Source organism: Callospermophilus lateralis, chromosome 4, assembly GCF_048772815.1.
Source record: "Callospermophilus lateralis isolate mCalLat2 chromosome 4, mCalLat2.hap1, whole genome shotgun sequence".
Taxonomy (NCBI): Eukaryota; Metazoa; Chordata; class Mammalia; order Rodentia; family Sciuridae; genus Callospermophilus; species Callospermophilus lateralis.
The window spans coordinates 14,085,568-14,101,274 of NC_135308.1; the positions used below are offsets into that span (position 1 = coordinate 14,085,568).

Below are 15,707 nucleotides of genomic sequence, written 5' to 3' on the forward strand. Positions count from 1 at the left end.
GTGAAAGAGTATACTTGGAAGCTTTGGAAAGTATGAAGCTACTGGAATTTAAGTTTCAGATGAAACCCAAGTATCTTTCTAATGCTCACTAGGGCTAGCAAGAAGGTGAAATCTAGTGGTTGAGATGTATCTGGAGAATAAGTCCCTTCTCCAGAGGGGAAGTTGATATTTCTAGAATCTTCACAGGGGGATGTGTGGTGTTGTTGGCAGCAGGGAATGCTCCCATGTAGAGGAACAGGAGCATCTGTGTGTTCATAAAAGTGTTGTCCGACTAGGGTGCAGTTTGGGGCAGTCAAGTCTAAGTGTGGAATGCACTGTGTGATTCAGCTATTACTGAGTCCAGAGCCCTTGGGTTCTGGTTTGGTGGCCTTGAAGGAGTCCCTCAGACCTTTCCAAGTCTGTTTCCTCCCTTTTCGATTAGGAGGCTGTGATGGTTGATTCCTCAGGTCTCTTCCCGCTGGGTCATGCTCAGTACCCAGCCTGTGCCTGGGTCTTCTGCTCCTGTTTTTTACTGTGATTTTCTTTCTGGGTCTCTATTCCTGCGGGTCAGCCACTCCCCATGCTAGTTTCCTTACCTGACTTGTTGCTCACTGAGGAGCTAAAATTTAGCTTTTTGGAAATTGTGTGTTACTCACTGGAAATGCAGGAAGCTTGAGCATGAAACTCTCTCATCAGAAGAAAAAAAAAAAAAAAAAGAAGAAAACCACATACGGAGCAAGAAACCGCAGGGCCTATCAGCTCGTCGTCATCGCGCAGACTAGAATAGTGCAGAAAGCTCTAGGCAGAGAGGAAATGAACTTGAGAGAAGGGGGAACACAGGCCAAGAAGAGAGAGGAGCGAGGGCGGGAGCCCGGGCGGCGATGGTCAGGATGGAAGAGGTGGCGGTAAAGCAGGGCTTCCTGCATCTTCAGCAGCAGCAGACTTTTGGCAAGGTGGGCACCAGGCTGGGCCAGAGCAAGGCAGAGTAGGAGCTGCTAGAAATTCCTGGGGTGGGGGAGTTCAGTGTCTCCAAGCTCCTGTGGAACCTCGCTGTCCACCAGGACAGATGAGAGCTCCGCCCCTGGAGGGTTCCTTTCTCACCTGACTTGTCTTCCAAACCAGGCCTCAAATCAGTCCCCAAACTGTGCTTTTTGCTGAGGGTTATAGGGTTGGGGTTGGGGAGGAAGGAGGGTGATGACTTAATCTCTCTCGTTCTGTTGACTTCTTGGGGGACAACTTGTGGGGGACAATTGAGGATGACAGTGGAGCTTCCTTCTCCCTTTTTTTACCCAGGTGGGGTGTGTGTGGCTACCATTAAGCTGGGCTGGGACCTCTGGGACCTGGGGCTCCAGTTTGTTCAATGTCCTCCTTCTCCCTGGCCTCCTGAATGAGGAAGTCCTCTTTCCTCACTGACCCCCACCCAGGCACTTCTCTCTCTCTCTCTCTCATGGCTGGTCACCCTGTCAAGTGGTGAGGCAGAAAGGTTCAGGAGGGAGGAGGGACGTTCCTGAGCCAGGCCCTTCCTCAGGACTTCCCACAGGATGAGGACGCTGTGGTCTGGGCCCTCACTGCCCGCCCCCCTACTCTGTCCAGACTCAGCCTCTTCTTCCTTCCATCAGCCCCTGCAGGGTTGGCCTGCCACTGCTTTCCTGCAGTCTGCAGCCATGGGGCTCGTTTCCATGCTCCTGGATGCCCTCGGCCATCCCTGCTCACCATCTTGCCGGCCTAAAAGTCTTGGTTGCTGGAGGCGGATCTCCAGCGTTCTACCCTGTGGGCCCTTTTGCCTTCTGTGCTTCCTCTGATCTCTTGGGAATGTTCCCTCTCCCTGTCTCCACATTGCTGCTGCAGTCTCTCTCCTGTGGTTCCTCTTCCCCCTTTGATCACCGCCTCTCCTTCTCCAACTCCTTTGGTTCTCCGCCTCCCACACCTGGGTTCAGAAGTGGCGCCGGTTTGGAGCTGTGCTGTATGGAGAGTCAGGCTGCGCTCTGGCACGGCTAGAGCTCCAGGAGGGCCCAGAGAAGCCTCGTCGGGGAGAGGCCAGCCGGAGGGTCATCCGCCTCAGTGACTGCCTGCGGGTGGCTGAGGCAGGCGGGGAGGCCAGCAGCCCTCGGGACACCAGTGCCTTCATTCTGGAGACCAAGGAGCGCCTGTACCTGCTGGCAGCCCCTACCGCTGAGCGTGGTGACTGGATGCAGGCCATCTGTCTCTTGGCCTTCCCCGTGAGTCATCTGGAGGTGCAGAAAGGGCTACAAGCATAGGGGAGCATTAGATACTTACTTCCTGTGGGAAGGTGGTAGAAGCGCCAAGGTCAGAATGCTGGGGCACTTCCTTAAGGGTGGATCCCAATCCAGAGGGTGGACAGGGCTAGCAGGCTGGGCATGCCCTGAAAGAAAGCCTGGGCCAAAGAGGGCCCTGGGATGGTGTTGGTTGTGAGACCTGAAACTTCTCCCCAGGGGCGGAGGAAGGAGCCCTCAGGGCTGGAGGGGAAGAGTGGCAGGCCCTGCATGGAGGAGAATGAACTGTACAGCAGCTCGACCTCAGGTGAGGGGTGGGCTGCAGGGTGGGCTCCCGGGGCGTGGTTGGGAGAAGGTGTAGCCGATGGCGGCCAACTCTTCCTGCCTGTGGTTGCCCTGCACCCAGCTGGCCCCCTTATCATGCTGACTTCCGGTGTGGCCTGAGGTGGGGGAGCCCGGGGCGGCTCACCACAGCTTGCCTGGCCCCTGATGGTGGGAAAGGGCAAGCTGGAGGCCCAGGTCAGGATACTTGCTGGGACCTTAGCAATTGTCTGAAAAAAAGAATGGCTTTGTCTCAGGCTTGGCTGTGCAAGGCGTCCTGGGACCGGGAGCTCCTTGGTGACCAGGCAGTCCTGCTCTGCTCACTGTCTCTGTGCCCAGGGTCTGGGGTGGAGTGAGCTGGTGGACACTGAGGGAGCTGGTGGGCTGCCTTCCATCTAAGCTCTGCCCGTGGGAAGCACATGGGAGGGTGTGTTCCTGCTTCACCAGCAGCTGTGACAGCGCAGACTTGGGGGGCTGCTGGTTCAGGGTGAGAGATGGTGGAGAAGCCCAGGCTGTGGTTCTGGCAACAGTGGCAGGAAGGATGTGGGCCCAAGGTTGGGTGAGGTCTGAGGGCATGAGGCCTTCTGTGGTAGGGAGTGGAGGGACCTGGTATTTGTGTGAGGGGGGGTCCCCTGGCACACAGCAGCCAGCTTTCAAGGTCGGGGCTGGGATCACAAGCACGTGGATGATAGTTTTTAGAGACCTCCGGCACATCCCCTTAGACCCGGGCAGCATGGGCTGCCAGCTGTTTCCCTTAGCTGCCTTCTTTCTCCTCCCCTCTTCAGGGGTCTCCCTCAAGGAATTTGCTGTCACCCTGAGACCCACAGAAGCCAGTGAGCGGTGCCGGCTCCGAGGACCTTACACGCTCCGGTTGGGGGTGAGTGCTCTGGAGCTGTGGAGTGGCCCTGATCCAGGCACCCAGCTGTACGACTGGCCCTACAGGTTCCTGCGACGCTTTGGGCGGGACAAGGTGAGTGAGGGACTGCACTGGGGCAGGTTGAGAGGGTGAGCCAGGAAAGAAGGAAGGTGATCAGAGGCGCATTAGTGCAAGAGAGAATGCAGAAGGGAGGAGGAAGGAAGGCAGGCAGCAAGGTCCGCAGGAGAGAATCAGCAGAGGTGGCCGGGGAGGGAACAGGCGAGGGGAGAGAGCAGGCGGCAGGCGAGGGCGTGGAGTGGCTCCTGCGTCTCCAGGAGGACTGCCCAGCTACGTGCTCAGTGGAGGCAGAGGGTGGGAGAGAGGATGGGGGGCGTTTTGCTTATGAGGAAGAAACTGAGGGAAGAGGAGCAAGGAGCTCAGGGAGAGGGCTCTGGCCGTTCCTGGCGGACAGAAGCTGGGGGCACAGGGTCTGTATTGGGGTGGGGGGAGTCCAGGAAAGCAACAGTGCCTTTTTCCTGGCTGCAGACCACCTTTTCCTTTGAGGCGGGCCGGCGCTGTGTCTCTGGAGAGGGCAACTTTGAGTTTGAAACCCGGCAAGGCAACGAGATCTTCTTGGCCCTGGAAGAGGCCATTGCTGCCCAGAAGGACGCTGCCCCTCCTGGGCCCCCACCCCCACCAGCCACAGTGTCCACAGTGCCCACTGTGCTGCCCCGGCCGGAGAGCCCCTACTCCCGGCCCCACGACTCACTGCCACCACCTTCACCCAGCACGCTGGTGCCTGCCGCGCGCTCTGAGGGGGAATATGCTCTGCCCTTTGATGCAGTAGCCCGCAACCTGGGGAAGAGCTTCAGGGCCATGCTGGCAGGCCCTCCCCTGCTCCTGGCTGACCCTCTGTATGAGGAGCCCTCAGCCCCTCCACCTGACCACATATATGATGAGCCTGAGGGCATGGCCTTCCTGTCTCTGTATGACAGTCCGCAGGAGCCCCAGGGTGAGGGGTGGAGAAGGAAGGCCACCGTGGAAAGGGGCCCCAGCGTCCTGCAGCAGGACTTGTCTGTCTCTGGCTGGCCACAGGAAACCGAGTATGACAATGTTGTGCTGAAGAGAAGCCCAAAGTGATGCGGATGCCAAGATGGGGCCACCTCGAAGTACATGGGGGTGGTGGCTGGAGGCTGTGGAGGAGGAAGCCTGTCTCCCCTTCCAGCTTGGCCGCTGCGTGGAGCATCTCTGTGGGCTCCTTCTGCAGACCCAGGCCTGGCCTGCCCTGTTTGGCCTGAGGGATTCTCCCTCCCAGGGCGCACTGAGTCCCCAGCCCTGAGCAGGCAGAGTGCCCTGGAGAGACCCACCCTCCTCCCACTCCTTTCCACTTCCTCTTTTCTTTCTTTGACCCTAAAGGGAACCTGGGGGCATTTAGGGCAGAGGAGAAAAGGATATCCACAGTCTCCTGGACTCCCCTCACTCCATGGTTCCTTGGCTTGTGCTGGCCTCCTGCTTGCTGAGGTCCCTCCCTGGGACAGCCTTAGCTCCAGGCACCCAGGAGGATGGCTGCAGCTTTCTGCAGGTTTCAGATTTCTCTGTGGCATTAAAATATTTTTGAACTACTTCTGTTATGACCTGAGTGCTGTGGGGATGGGTTGAATACTCCAACTGACCACCACTGGACACCTTTTTGTCTAGCTGCAAGATCCTCCCTAGGCCTAGACTGGGCCCCAACCATCTGTCTGTAGAATCAGAGGCCCGTGGAGATCAGGGTATCCTCAGGAAGACCTTTGTCTTAGTCCGTGTTCTGTTGCTGTGAATGAACACCACAGACTGGGTTATTTATAAACAATAGAGGTTTATTGGGTTTAAGGGTCTAGAGACCAGGGAGTCCAGGAACATGGTGCTGGCATCTGCTTGGTATCTGTCATAGACCATCCTGCATCTTAACATGGCAGAGACATCCCATGGCAAGACACAGAGCCAGCATGCGAGAGAGAGCTCAACAAAGCCACTCCCTGGACAATTCGCTAATCTGCGTATGGCTGACTCCAATCCATGAGGGCTCTGCCGCATGACCCATCACCTCCCAAAGATCTCACCTCCAGACACCATTAACATAAGAATTTGGGGATTAAATTTCCAGTACATGAAATTTGAACCACACCAGTGTTCCCACACGTCTGCTCTTTGCCAGGATAGGGTCACTACAGGAAAAATGGTGGGAGATGCATTGGAGGGGTTGATAAAAAGCCAAACTGTAAGAAAGGAAAGGGTTGGAATTGATTGAGCCTCTCACACAGTAGAAATGGGGCTCAATGGCTGCGTGGTGCTGGGCAGTTCCCTTCCTCCCCTGGGACGTGCCCTCTTGGCAACAAGAGGGGCTTGCTCACGTGGGAGCTGAGAGTCCTTCCAGTTCTAATTCTCCTGCAGCAGGGCTTGTCTGCTTGCAAGTCCTCCTTGCACTCCATTTTACCACAGTGTCTCTGTCCTTGTGGTCTCATCAAAACCTGCTTTCATGAGAAGGGATGTTTATATATTTCTGATATCAGTGAGTCAATTATGGTCACTGTGTGTGTCACTGTGGACTGCCCTGACCTCAAGCTGTGCATAGCCCAGAAGGGCAGAGGAGGCAGAAATGTCTGTCCTGAGAGGGGACATGAGTGCCACGAGAGGTGAAACACGGCCCTGGGCTTCAGAGAAGATTACTATTTGTTGGGGGACCAAGAAAGGCTTCATTCTTATCAAAGGCGTTTAAAGTGAACCCTTCAGGTGGGAAGGAGTTTGGTGGAGTGTAAGTGGGGTATGGGGAGAGCATTCTGGATGCAGGTAAGAACATGGTTGAGACTGCACAGGGAGGTAAGAAGTTCTGTACTTAAGAGGGAGGATACAGCGATCTGCACACCATCCCTGACTTGCCTTGGTTCGACTTAGGATTTTTGATTTCATGATGGTGTGAAACCAATATCATTCAGTAGAAACCCTGCTTTGAATTTGGATCTTTCCCCCAGCTAGCCATATGTGGTATGATCACCTCTCTCAAGATTGGGCAGCAGCAGTGAGCCCCAGCTCTTAACTCCACCATCACCTGGTAGTTAAAGTATATTATTATTTTTCCCCCATATTTTTTATTGATGCAGTATAATTATACATATGGATTTTGTTGTTACATATTTGCATGTGCACACGATGCAATATAACAATATAATTTGGCCAGTATGAATCCTCAGCACTTCTCCCCTCCCTTCTCACCTCCCACCTTCTTGTCCCTTTCCTCTACTGAGCTCCTTTTGATTTTCATGAGATCCACCCCCACCTTTCTTTTCCTTTTTCCTCTCCAGCTTCTGCATACGAAAGAAAATATATGACCCCTTAAGTTAGTTTAGGTATATTAAATTCATTTTTGACTTATGACAGTTTCAACTTACTATAGTTTCAACTTACGATACATGGGCTTATCAGAATGGAACCCAATAACTCCAGCATAGGTGGAGGAATGCCTATGGGTGGGAAGGCAGATTCTGATCAGGTTGCAGAGAGTTTGTACCTAATTAGAGAGGAAGGAAGAATGAATTAAGGCTTTTGAGCAGAGAGTCCCACTGGAGTTTTAGGTCAATACCCTCGACAACCCCTTGGAAGGTGAACTTGGGGTTGGAGGGGGCAGGTTATGGGCTGAACAGAAGAAGGAAACTCAGAAAAGACTGATTTAAAAAGCGTCACAGGGATACCTCCTGTAGCTGTTGTCCTGTTGGATGTGGACCACGGGGAAGGCAGATTTTAAGAGAGACTCAGGCTTTGAGAACAAGGCTCCCAAGGAGCCGAGTTAAGATGACTGGCCTGGAGAGAGGCTCTGGAACTGAGGAGGGAAGTGAATGACAGGCACATGAGTTGGCATCAGCCCCTCAGGAGCATTGCCACACATGGAGACAAAACTTCCTGAAGGAATTTGAGAGAGGGATGGGCAGGCTAGAGATAGTGGGTGGGGACCTTCCTGCTCATTTTGCCTGTGACCAAGGTCTGCATTCAATCCCAGCCTTAGGATTCCTGGAGGCGGGAAGGCCCAATGCTCCTGAGGACCCTAGTCTCTGCCTCTGTGGGTAGGGCTGGCAGTTAGGGGTCTCGGGCAATGGAAGGCATCTTTCTTATTTCCTCTGTGGCCATCCCAGCCAGGCCCAGCAGGGGGCAGTGTTAGCCTGTGGAAAAGGCCACAGGGGGCTTAGCTGTGCTGGGCTTGGTTGGGGGTCTAGGACCTGAAGGAAGGACGCTGCTACCAGAAGGGTTTGGGAGCAGCTGGAGGAATCTGCCTTTCGGAGCTTGTCCCCGCAGACTCACAGTCTTCAGGAGTGTGGACCAGGAGGTGGGGGTCCTAAGCTGAACACTACTCTTGACCCTTCTCACTTTTGAGATCCAGGGCCTTCTGGGTCCTTCCACCCTGAGGCTGGCATGGCCTGACAAGGGGAAGTGGCAGAAGGCTCAGAAAGGTGGGGCGGGGCTGGCAGGGCAGGGAAGTGGAGCCTAGGGGGAAGTTGGGGGGATACCGAAAGTCTTTGAGACAGTTATTGAGGAAACACTGAGCAGACCCTCAGGGCCCCTCTTGGAAAACATGATCCAGTGGATGGGCCACCTGCAGAGAACTGCTGGTGCCACTTCAGCCAGCTTCAACCTTGCCATCGTCACCCACGGCCTGCCCATCATTCCTGCAGTCAAAAAGTGCCATGGAGCACCCGCCGAGGTCCAGCTCACTGGGATCTGGGGTGTGGGTAGCACCACAGGCCTAGGGCCCACAGCACAGATGACCACTGAACACGTACACAAAGGGGTCCTTAGATGCATGGGGCTTGTTGCTCCTTCAAGGGAAGAGCAACAAGGGGCCAGCAAGGGACAATTCATGGGTAAGGAAACCAACCAGCCTTGAAGGCACCAGGCAAAGGAAGATCAGGTGGGAGTTCTGCCCAGAAAGTGTCTCTTGGCTCCAGGATCTGCTGCCTGGCAGCTGTTGATACCACAAGAGACTAAGCTGTAACCAGGACACTTATAAACTGGTTTTATTTGCTAATTACACTCACGTGTTGCTTAACAATGGGGACCTATTCTGAGAAACTGATCACTAAGCATTTTATCATGTGAATGTCATACCTAGATGGAATGGCCTACCACATTTCTTAGCTGTATGGCATATATATGCATAAATATCAATATGGTGTAGCCTATTGCTCCTAGGTAACCAACCTGTACAGCACGTTACTATACTGAATACTGTAGGGAGTTGTAACACAACAGTATTTGTGTATCTCAATGTATATAAACACAGAAAAAGAACAGTAAGAGGACTAGGCGATGGGTATTTTTCAACTCTGCTGTATCTTATGGGGTTTGTGTGCAGCCTGTTGTTGCAGAGACCGGGTTGTGCATTGTATGACTCCATGATGCAGAGGTGGTGTCAGGGTAGGAATAGCATCATGACAGGCCCCCAGCCCAGAGATGTGTACACAGAATCATAGACTGTTGGTGTGGCACACAGCATACTTTATCATTCTTCTTGTTTCTTTGCTTCTCTACCTCTCTTGCCTCCCTTTGTATTTTTCAGAGTGTGTGTGCTGTATGTGTGTGTGTGTGTGTGTGTGTGTGTGTGTGTGGCCTGTGGTGGTCATTAGCCTGCTTGCGGTGGGGGTGGCCAGCCCCCTGGTGAGCTCCCACCATGGCCCTCAGCATATATGAAGGCCCAGATTGCTTGGGCCTCTCTGTTCACACAGGCTCCTCCCTGATGGCTCTACTCAAGCTGTTGCTGCCACTACCTTTCAGCTGTGATGCTAACCAGCCTCCTGCCTCCTGCCTCCTGGGTGCTGATTCAATTAGCCAAGGTGCCCACCTCCTGCAAGCGCCATTTATAAAATCAACCAGGCCAGCTGGAGACCTCAGACAGGGCGGGGCTGGGAAGCAAAAGGAGGGGTCAGTAGCTGGGAGGAGGAGGTAGAGGAATGAGGGGACCTGGCAGGGGGTGTCTGATCCGATTAGGCATGAGGCTGGCTTCCCCCTGGCAGGTGGCTGTACATCACTGCCTGACTCTGGCCCTCATGGAGCGGAGCCCATCAATCTCTGGGCTCTGGCCAGGCTGCTCTCTTCCTTGCCTCCTCCCGCCCCAGGAACCCTCTTCGTGACACTAGCTTCTGCATCTCTGGGCTAGAGGTGGCTGATGGGGACAAAATAGGTGTGGAGGGGAGACCATCACGTTCTGACAGATTTCTGCCAAAGTCCCAAGACTGGGGCAACTGATTCCAAGATCTGCACCCAGGTGCGGTCAACCTTGTGTATCCAGGGGTCTGGTCGGAGGGCTGTGGGGTGTAGGTGATCCTAACGCTAACCCTAACCCTCTGATGAGGCATGCCCCGGGAGAGCATTTTTGAGTCTGCACAATTTCTGTTTGCAAACTGCTTTGGGCAGCTTAGTGTCGTGGGTTGTGCACACAGGCTTAGCCTGACTCCCTGGGTTCAAATTGGATGCCTGGGTGCAGGCATCTGTTTCTGCATGTGGAACATTGAGATGATAATCACATGCTCCTTGGAGGCTTGTGGTGAAGATGAAAGGAATGAATGAATGCAAAGCTCCTAGAATGGTGCCCGGCACACGCAGAGCTCTTCTCAACTGCTCCTCCAGATGGGTGGGACAAGTCATCTCTATGTTATCAACAAGACCTTGGCAGCCAGGAGAAGCCAAGTCCTACCTTACCTTTGCAGGGTGGACTTGGGCTCTGTGGAGGGGGGAAGGCTTGGGAAGGAGAGGCGGATTCTGATAGGAAGAAAGGCAGAAGAGAGTTCAAAGAGAGAAAACATCAGTGGCTTTTGCTTTCAGCTGGATGGGGGCTCCACACTGGAGAGAAGTTCAGCCCTGCTCAGAGCTGTGCTCCTGTGGTTTGTTGTGCCCAGACATGGGAAAGCTGGGAAAGGAAGATGCTTAGCAAATTAGACGACCTTTGGCTTGAGGCCAGGCTGGAGGGCGGGTGGCCACCGGCAGAGCTCCTCCTCCATCCATGTGCTGCAGGCCCTCTCACCTGCACATCAGGGACAAGAAAGCAGCCCCTTGCTGGGCAGGAGCAGCCTGCAGGCTGGAGACAGGAGCGCAGAGCCCTGGGACCAGGCTCTGCAGCTGCGCCAACAGAGGAACTCAGGACTATTAAGAGTTTTGAGAGGAGGAAGCTGGGAAGGGGGTAGCAGAGAGGAACTCAGAGAACGTTTTTGAGGGAGGTTTACCATATCCCTCACTAGACGGCAACTGTCCAAATGACAGGAGTCATTCTCCACCAAATTCATTGTTAAGTCCTTCAACACTTCACAGGAAGTCTGGCATGATTTCTTGGCTGAAAGAATAAGCAAAACCTACGTGGGGGTGGGGGTGCACAGATGCTTTTCAAAGTGCGCGATTTGTGGTGCCCTGGAGGTTGACCCATCTGGAAATTTCTCCCCGTCCTTGCCAAGAATGCTGCTGAATGCATCTGAGCTCCTCCACATCTTTCCTGGAAGGACTTTTTTTGGGGGTGCTAGAGATTGAACCCAGAATTGCTGGTCACTCTACCACTGAGTGACAACCTCAGTCCCCAGCCTCTTTTAAAAAGCAAGTGCTCTGGGGGGAAGCATTGCTAGGGTCTAACCCCTCAGAGCAAATGAGTTTCCCTGGGAGGCCCAGGAGAGGCTAAAGGTGATAATAGCCCTGAGCAGCCCCTGGATTCAAGGGCCTGTTGGTGCTGAGCCTCTGGTGCACCCTAAAATCGGCAGGCAGGCCTGCAGATGGAGGGTGCACTGTCAGGCCCAGGGCACAGGCACATTTCCTTCCCTTGATGCCACCTCTCTTCCTGAGCCCCTCTCCTTCCATCACCCCAAAATCCTGCCCAGGCCAGGGTCCTCTGGAGGCCTGAAGCTGAGAAAACCCTTACTATTGAATTTGAGGAGCAGGAGGTCTGAGCAAGAAGAGGCCTTAGCAAGCTTCCCACTTTCCATTAAAGGATCTGAGGCCAAGTTAATATTTAAATCCCTCTTAGATGTATTTAAATTTTATGAGAATTTGAGGATTGAACACAGAGGCAATTTGCCCCTGAGCTACATCCCCAGCCCTTTTTATTTTTTGTTTTGAGACAGGGTCTTGCTAAGTTGCTGAGGCTGGCCTTGAACTTGAGATCCTCCTGCCTCGGCCTCCAGAGTTGCTAGGTTTACAGGATTACACCACCACACCTGATGGGGAGGTAATTTTTGACCTTCTCTGTGGATAGGGGAGGGGCAAGAGGGAAGGGGACTCTGGATTCCCCCACTCTACCCTGCAAGGGCCAGTCTCTGTACAAGGATTTCTTTCCTTCTCCAATGCCACTGTTGCAAGTCCCTGAGCAAATGCCCAAGGGTGTGTGGGAGAGGCTGGGGTTAATTAAGGGCATCTGAGATGGACGCTGTTCATTTCCTGCTGGTCATCTCCCGAGCCGTCCTGGAAGTCAGGCTTTGTGGAACCTATTCCCTTTCGGTTTCCCTCTGATGATTGCTCCCCCATGCTATCCTTGACCTTAGCCCCTGAGGAGCAGCTCTGCTGGCAGTCATCTTGATACCAGGGTGCAGCAGCCGGCTCCTGGCTCCGATTCACTTGGTCCATGAGTACATTCGTGACAAAGCAGGCTGGGCTGAGGAAGAGGAGACGGAAGGCCTGGGAGGCCCCCAGGATGTGACTAGGAAGGTGGGGGCACACGAATGATGGACCTGACACAGTGACTGGAGGAGTGACCAGAGGGTCCAGGGCGTGGGGTCATCAGGGGAGGCTCTGGGGAGCAGCCTGGGTAAGAGGACTCTACCAGGTCTCCGTGCAAGGAGGGACCTCAGAGGCTGCTAGTGGGGAGCAGGGTGGTTCCTGAAGCCAGCTTTCAGGGCCACCAGGTGAGTAGGGACGTTGGATTGTCTGAAGCCAGGGTTACACCCAAGAAGCAGTTGTCTGGCTCAGGGCCAGAGGTGCTGCAGGGAGGGGCTGTGGGCCAGTCAGGGTGGACCAAGGCTGGCCTCTGGGGGTAGAGTGCTCAGCAGGCTGTCGAGGGCCAAGGTCTGACAGGCGGGAGATGAGCCCTGCAGGAAGTGGGTGCCTGCATTCAGAGCTAGACCTTCAGGATCCAGGGCCTTGGGGCTGCTCAGGCCAAGTGACCCAGCCCAGCCCCCCATGCCAGCCCCCACCCAGGCAGACATGGGGCCACTTCCTGTGGGGGCATTCGGAACCGCAGCCCTCACCAGATCCTCCTGCAGCCAACCTGTACCTGACCTGTGGCTAACCAGGCGCAGGGTCCTGTGGCCCAGCAGAGAGAAAAAGAGGAAAAGAAAAAAAAAAAAGGATCCTTTGAGTCTCCCCTGAAGGCTGGAGAGGCCAGAAGCCCCGGAGAGGGCGCTGAGCTGGACGCGCCTTGTCCTTAGGAAACTAGGAGCTCTAAGCCCTGCTCTGTCACCAAGTGACCACAGGTTATCAAGTGAGACTGTTCCCGTCTCGGGGCCTTGTCCTGCCATCTGCAAAAGGACAGGGTGGGATGGGAGGACCTTCCAAGTTCCCCTCGACCCCACAGGCCTGTGTCTTGGGGCAATCTTAGGGCTGCAAAGCAGCAGAAAGGACTCTGTCAAGAGGGAGTGAGGAAAATATGGCTTTGGGTTTTAACTTAACCCTATAGTGGGGCCCACTGCTAGGACTTGGGGTAAAGTACTCATCCTAAAGGAAGGAGAGGGCATGTACAGGATCTCTGTGCATGGCTGTGCAGGTTGAGCAGTGAACAACTCTACTAGGCACTGATGGCAGTGAGGACTCGGGAAAGCATGGCAAGCCTCACCCAGGAATACAGAGCAAGTTGCCAGGGAGAGGGGATGCTTTGAGGACTATGTAGTGTCTATGGCCCACCATGTACAGCTGCACAGGCTGTGTACCACACAAGTCCGGTGTGCACCTTTAGACTAAAGTGGAGCCAATGTAGGTATCTAAGACCCATCTCTGAGCATCCCTCTTTCATTAGATGTTAAGGCTCTTGGGCACTTGTTAAACTTAGAGTGTTCCTCTAGCTGAGGTTGAGACAGAAAAAGGACAATTTCCTTGCTTTGCTACAGGATGCCAAGCACCGTCTGGGAGCAGGAGTTTGTGGTGCTCAGTGGACCTGGAAGTGCAGAAGCATCCTCTTGGTGGAGGTAGCACCAGTGACAGAAGATGGTTAGCCCTTGGGGACAGCCACAAACACTGGGGGGCACTTTTCACAGATTAGGGCTCTGCACTCAGGGTCCCCGCGAGTGGCTATAAAATCCAGTGTCCCACTCCCTTGGAAGTGAGCCTTAGAGCTGCCCCGAAGTCCAGCTGCCTCCTCTCCCTCCCGTGGCCCTGGCTGGAAGGTCGGCTCCGTGTGCAGACCCTCCTGCCCCCGACCTCGCCCTGCTCCTTCCAGGGCTCCTCTCAGCCTGCTCCTCTGTCCCTTTCACAGAGGAAGTCATCACCCAGAGAGGGTGACAGCAGCTTCTGTTTCCGGATGTCACAGTTAGCTGCAGAGCCTCCTTGTCACACCACACCCCAGAGGCTCAGGGCAAGGGGCATCTGGGTGTGGTGACCATGGCTGGGACACAGGGGTTCCTGGGGGCAGGGCACCCACGTCCTCCTCCTTCCTCTCGAGGCAGAGGTGTAGTCTGTATCCTGATGGAGCAACACGTCTGGGAAGATTGGACCACTCGCCACAGCCACCCCTGCTCATAAGGGGCCAAGTTGGGCTTGGCTAAGCCCTTCCCAGGGCACCAGGCGGCTGCCCACCAGGGTGTCTGTGAGTAGGATCTGAGATGTGTCCGAGGGGCAGCAAGCAGTGTAGACTGAACGAGAACTCACTCCGGGGCTCTGCCCCTGGCAGCTGTGTCACCTTGGGCAAGTTACTGCACTTCTCTGAGCCTCAGTTTTCTCCTCTGTCAGCGAGAGTCAGCAACATCTGTTGACCTCATGAGGTTTCTGTGCAGCTTAATCAAGTCGAGTGGAGATTGTTTACTTCTGTTCCAGCTCGAGTCATTATCATCCTCCCAGGTGCCCCATGGAAAGCAAATGCCGACATTTTTCTCATCTCAGGGTCTTCTGAGCTTCCACAAGTCACCAGACTAAGGACAACCAGGATGGGACATAGGAGGGACCCTGGAGGGAGTGGGGTATAAGCAACTCAGATTGCCCTGGTTGTGACTCAACGAGCTTCCTCTGGTGCTCACCAGAGGCTAGGCCAACAGCAAGACCAGGGTAAAGGACCAGGGCAGACGGAGGCATCCATCAGGGGCAGCACAGGGCACCACCGGGCAGGACCCAGCTCTTTAAGAGGCCATGACTTCCTGCTGATCCAGGCAGGTGGACAGATGATGGACAGGCAAAGGAGGAGGAGGGGGTTGGAGTAGGAGGAAGGAGGGACTGGAGAACTGACCACGGCAGAATCTTCAGCAGCTCAAGGGAAGCCTTCTGGAGGGAGGGGCTGCACTCGGGGGGGGGTGGGGGGGAGTCCTGGCTCCTGGGCCTGCTGTGTACTCCCTGCCTCCATAGGAGGCGCGGGTGGAGCCTCTCCCTGGCTCCAAGACAGCCCAGGAGCCTTCCCTGCCAGACCTACCCCCAGGAGAGGCTCTGAGGATGTGGGTGGGTGCTACCTGACTTAGCGAGCTGGTGATTCAAGGGTCCCCCTGATAACACAGGAGTCAGGAGGGGGTACTCCCACTGCAGGGTCTGCAGGTGGCCAGACTCTGACTGTCTCCAGGCTTGTCATCGCTAACATCGGTGGGCACCCTTGGGTGACTGCTGGGCGTGGGGCTACATCCTGCTACCTCACCAGCTCCTTCTCTAGGAGGTCTGGATCAGAGACTGTCCCCACACGGGGTAGGGTTGGGTTAGCAGGATGGAGCCTGCCCTTGGTGCAAAAGCTCGGACATACTCACAAAGGGGATCTGCCCCAGGAAAGGGACTCTCTGAAGGACTCCCTCTGTCTACAGGGGACCTCCATTCGGGACCTGGCCAGATTATTAGGGCTATGGGGTAGGAGACAGTGACCTGGGGCAGGGAAGTTCCTCTGCTTGGATGGTCCATTGAAGGACTCACGAGCCGCCTTTACTCTGTAGAATCTCCTGCTCTGGCCCTTGCTGTGGGGTCTAATGCCAAGTGCCAGTGTGCCCACTCTTCTGGCCCTAAGGGTCCTGGTCTAGTGACGCTGACCCACCAGGCCTCCGAGAGTAAGGACCACACCACCCCGACCTGGCTGGGAACCCTGTTCTCCAGAGCTGTGCTTCCCAGCACTCCAACTGCAAGCCTGGCCTAAACACCTG

General features: G+C 55.0%; 1 protein-coding gene across 1 annotated transcript; it reads left to right on the plus strand.

The window, feature by feature from the left end:
* Positions 1-736: 736 nt before the first annotated feature.
* Positions 737-5,012, plus strand: Dok2 (docking protein 2). Its single transcript, XM_076853615.1, has 5 exons — positions 737-932; positions 1,917-2,198; positions 2,433-2,520; positions 3,320-3,504; positions 3,937-5,012. The coding sequence occupies exons 1-5, from the start codon at positions 861-863 to the stop codon at positions 4,528-4,530; spliced, it is 1,221 nt and encodes a 406-aa protein (XP_076709730.1). The 5' UTR covers positions 737-860; the 3' UTR covers positions 4,531-5,012.
* The last annotated feature ends 10,695 nt before the right edge of the window (positions 5,013-15,707 follow it).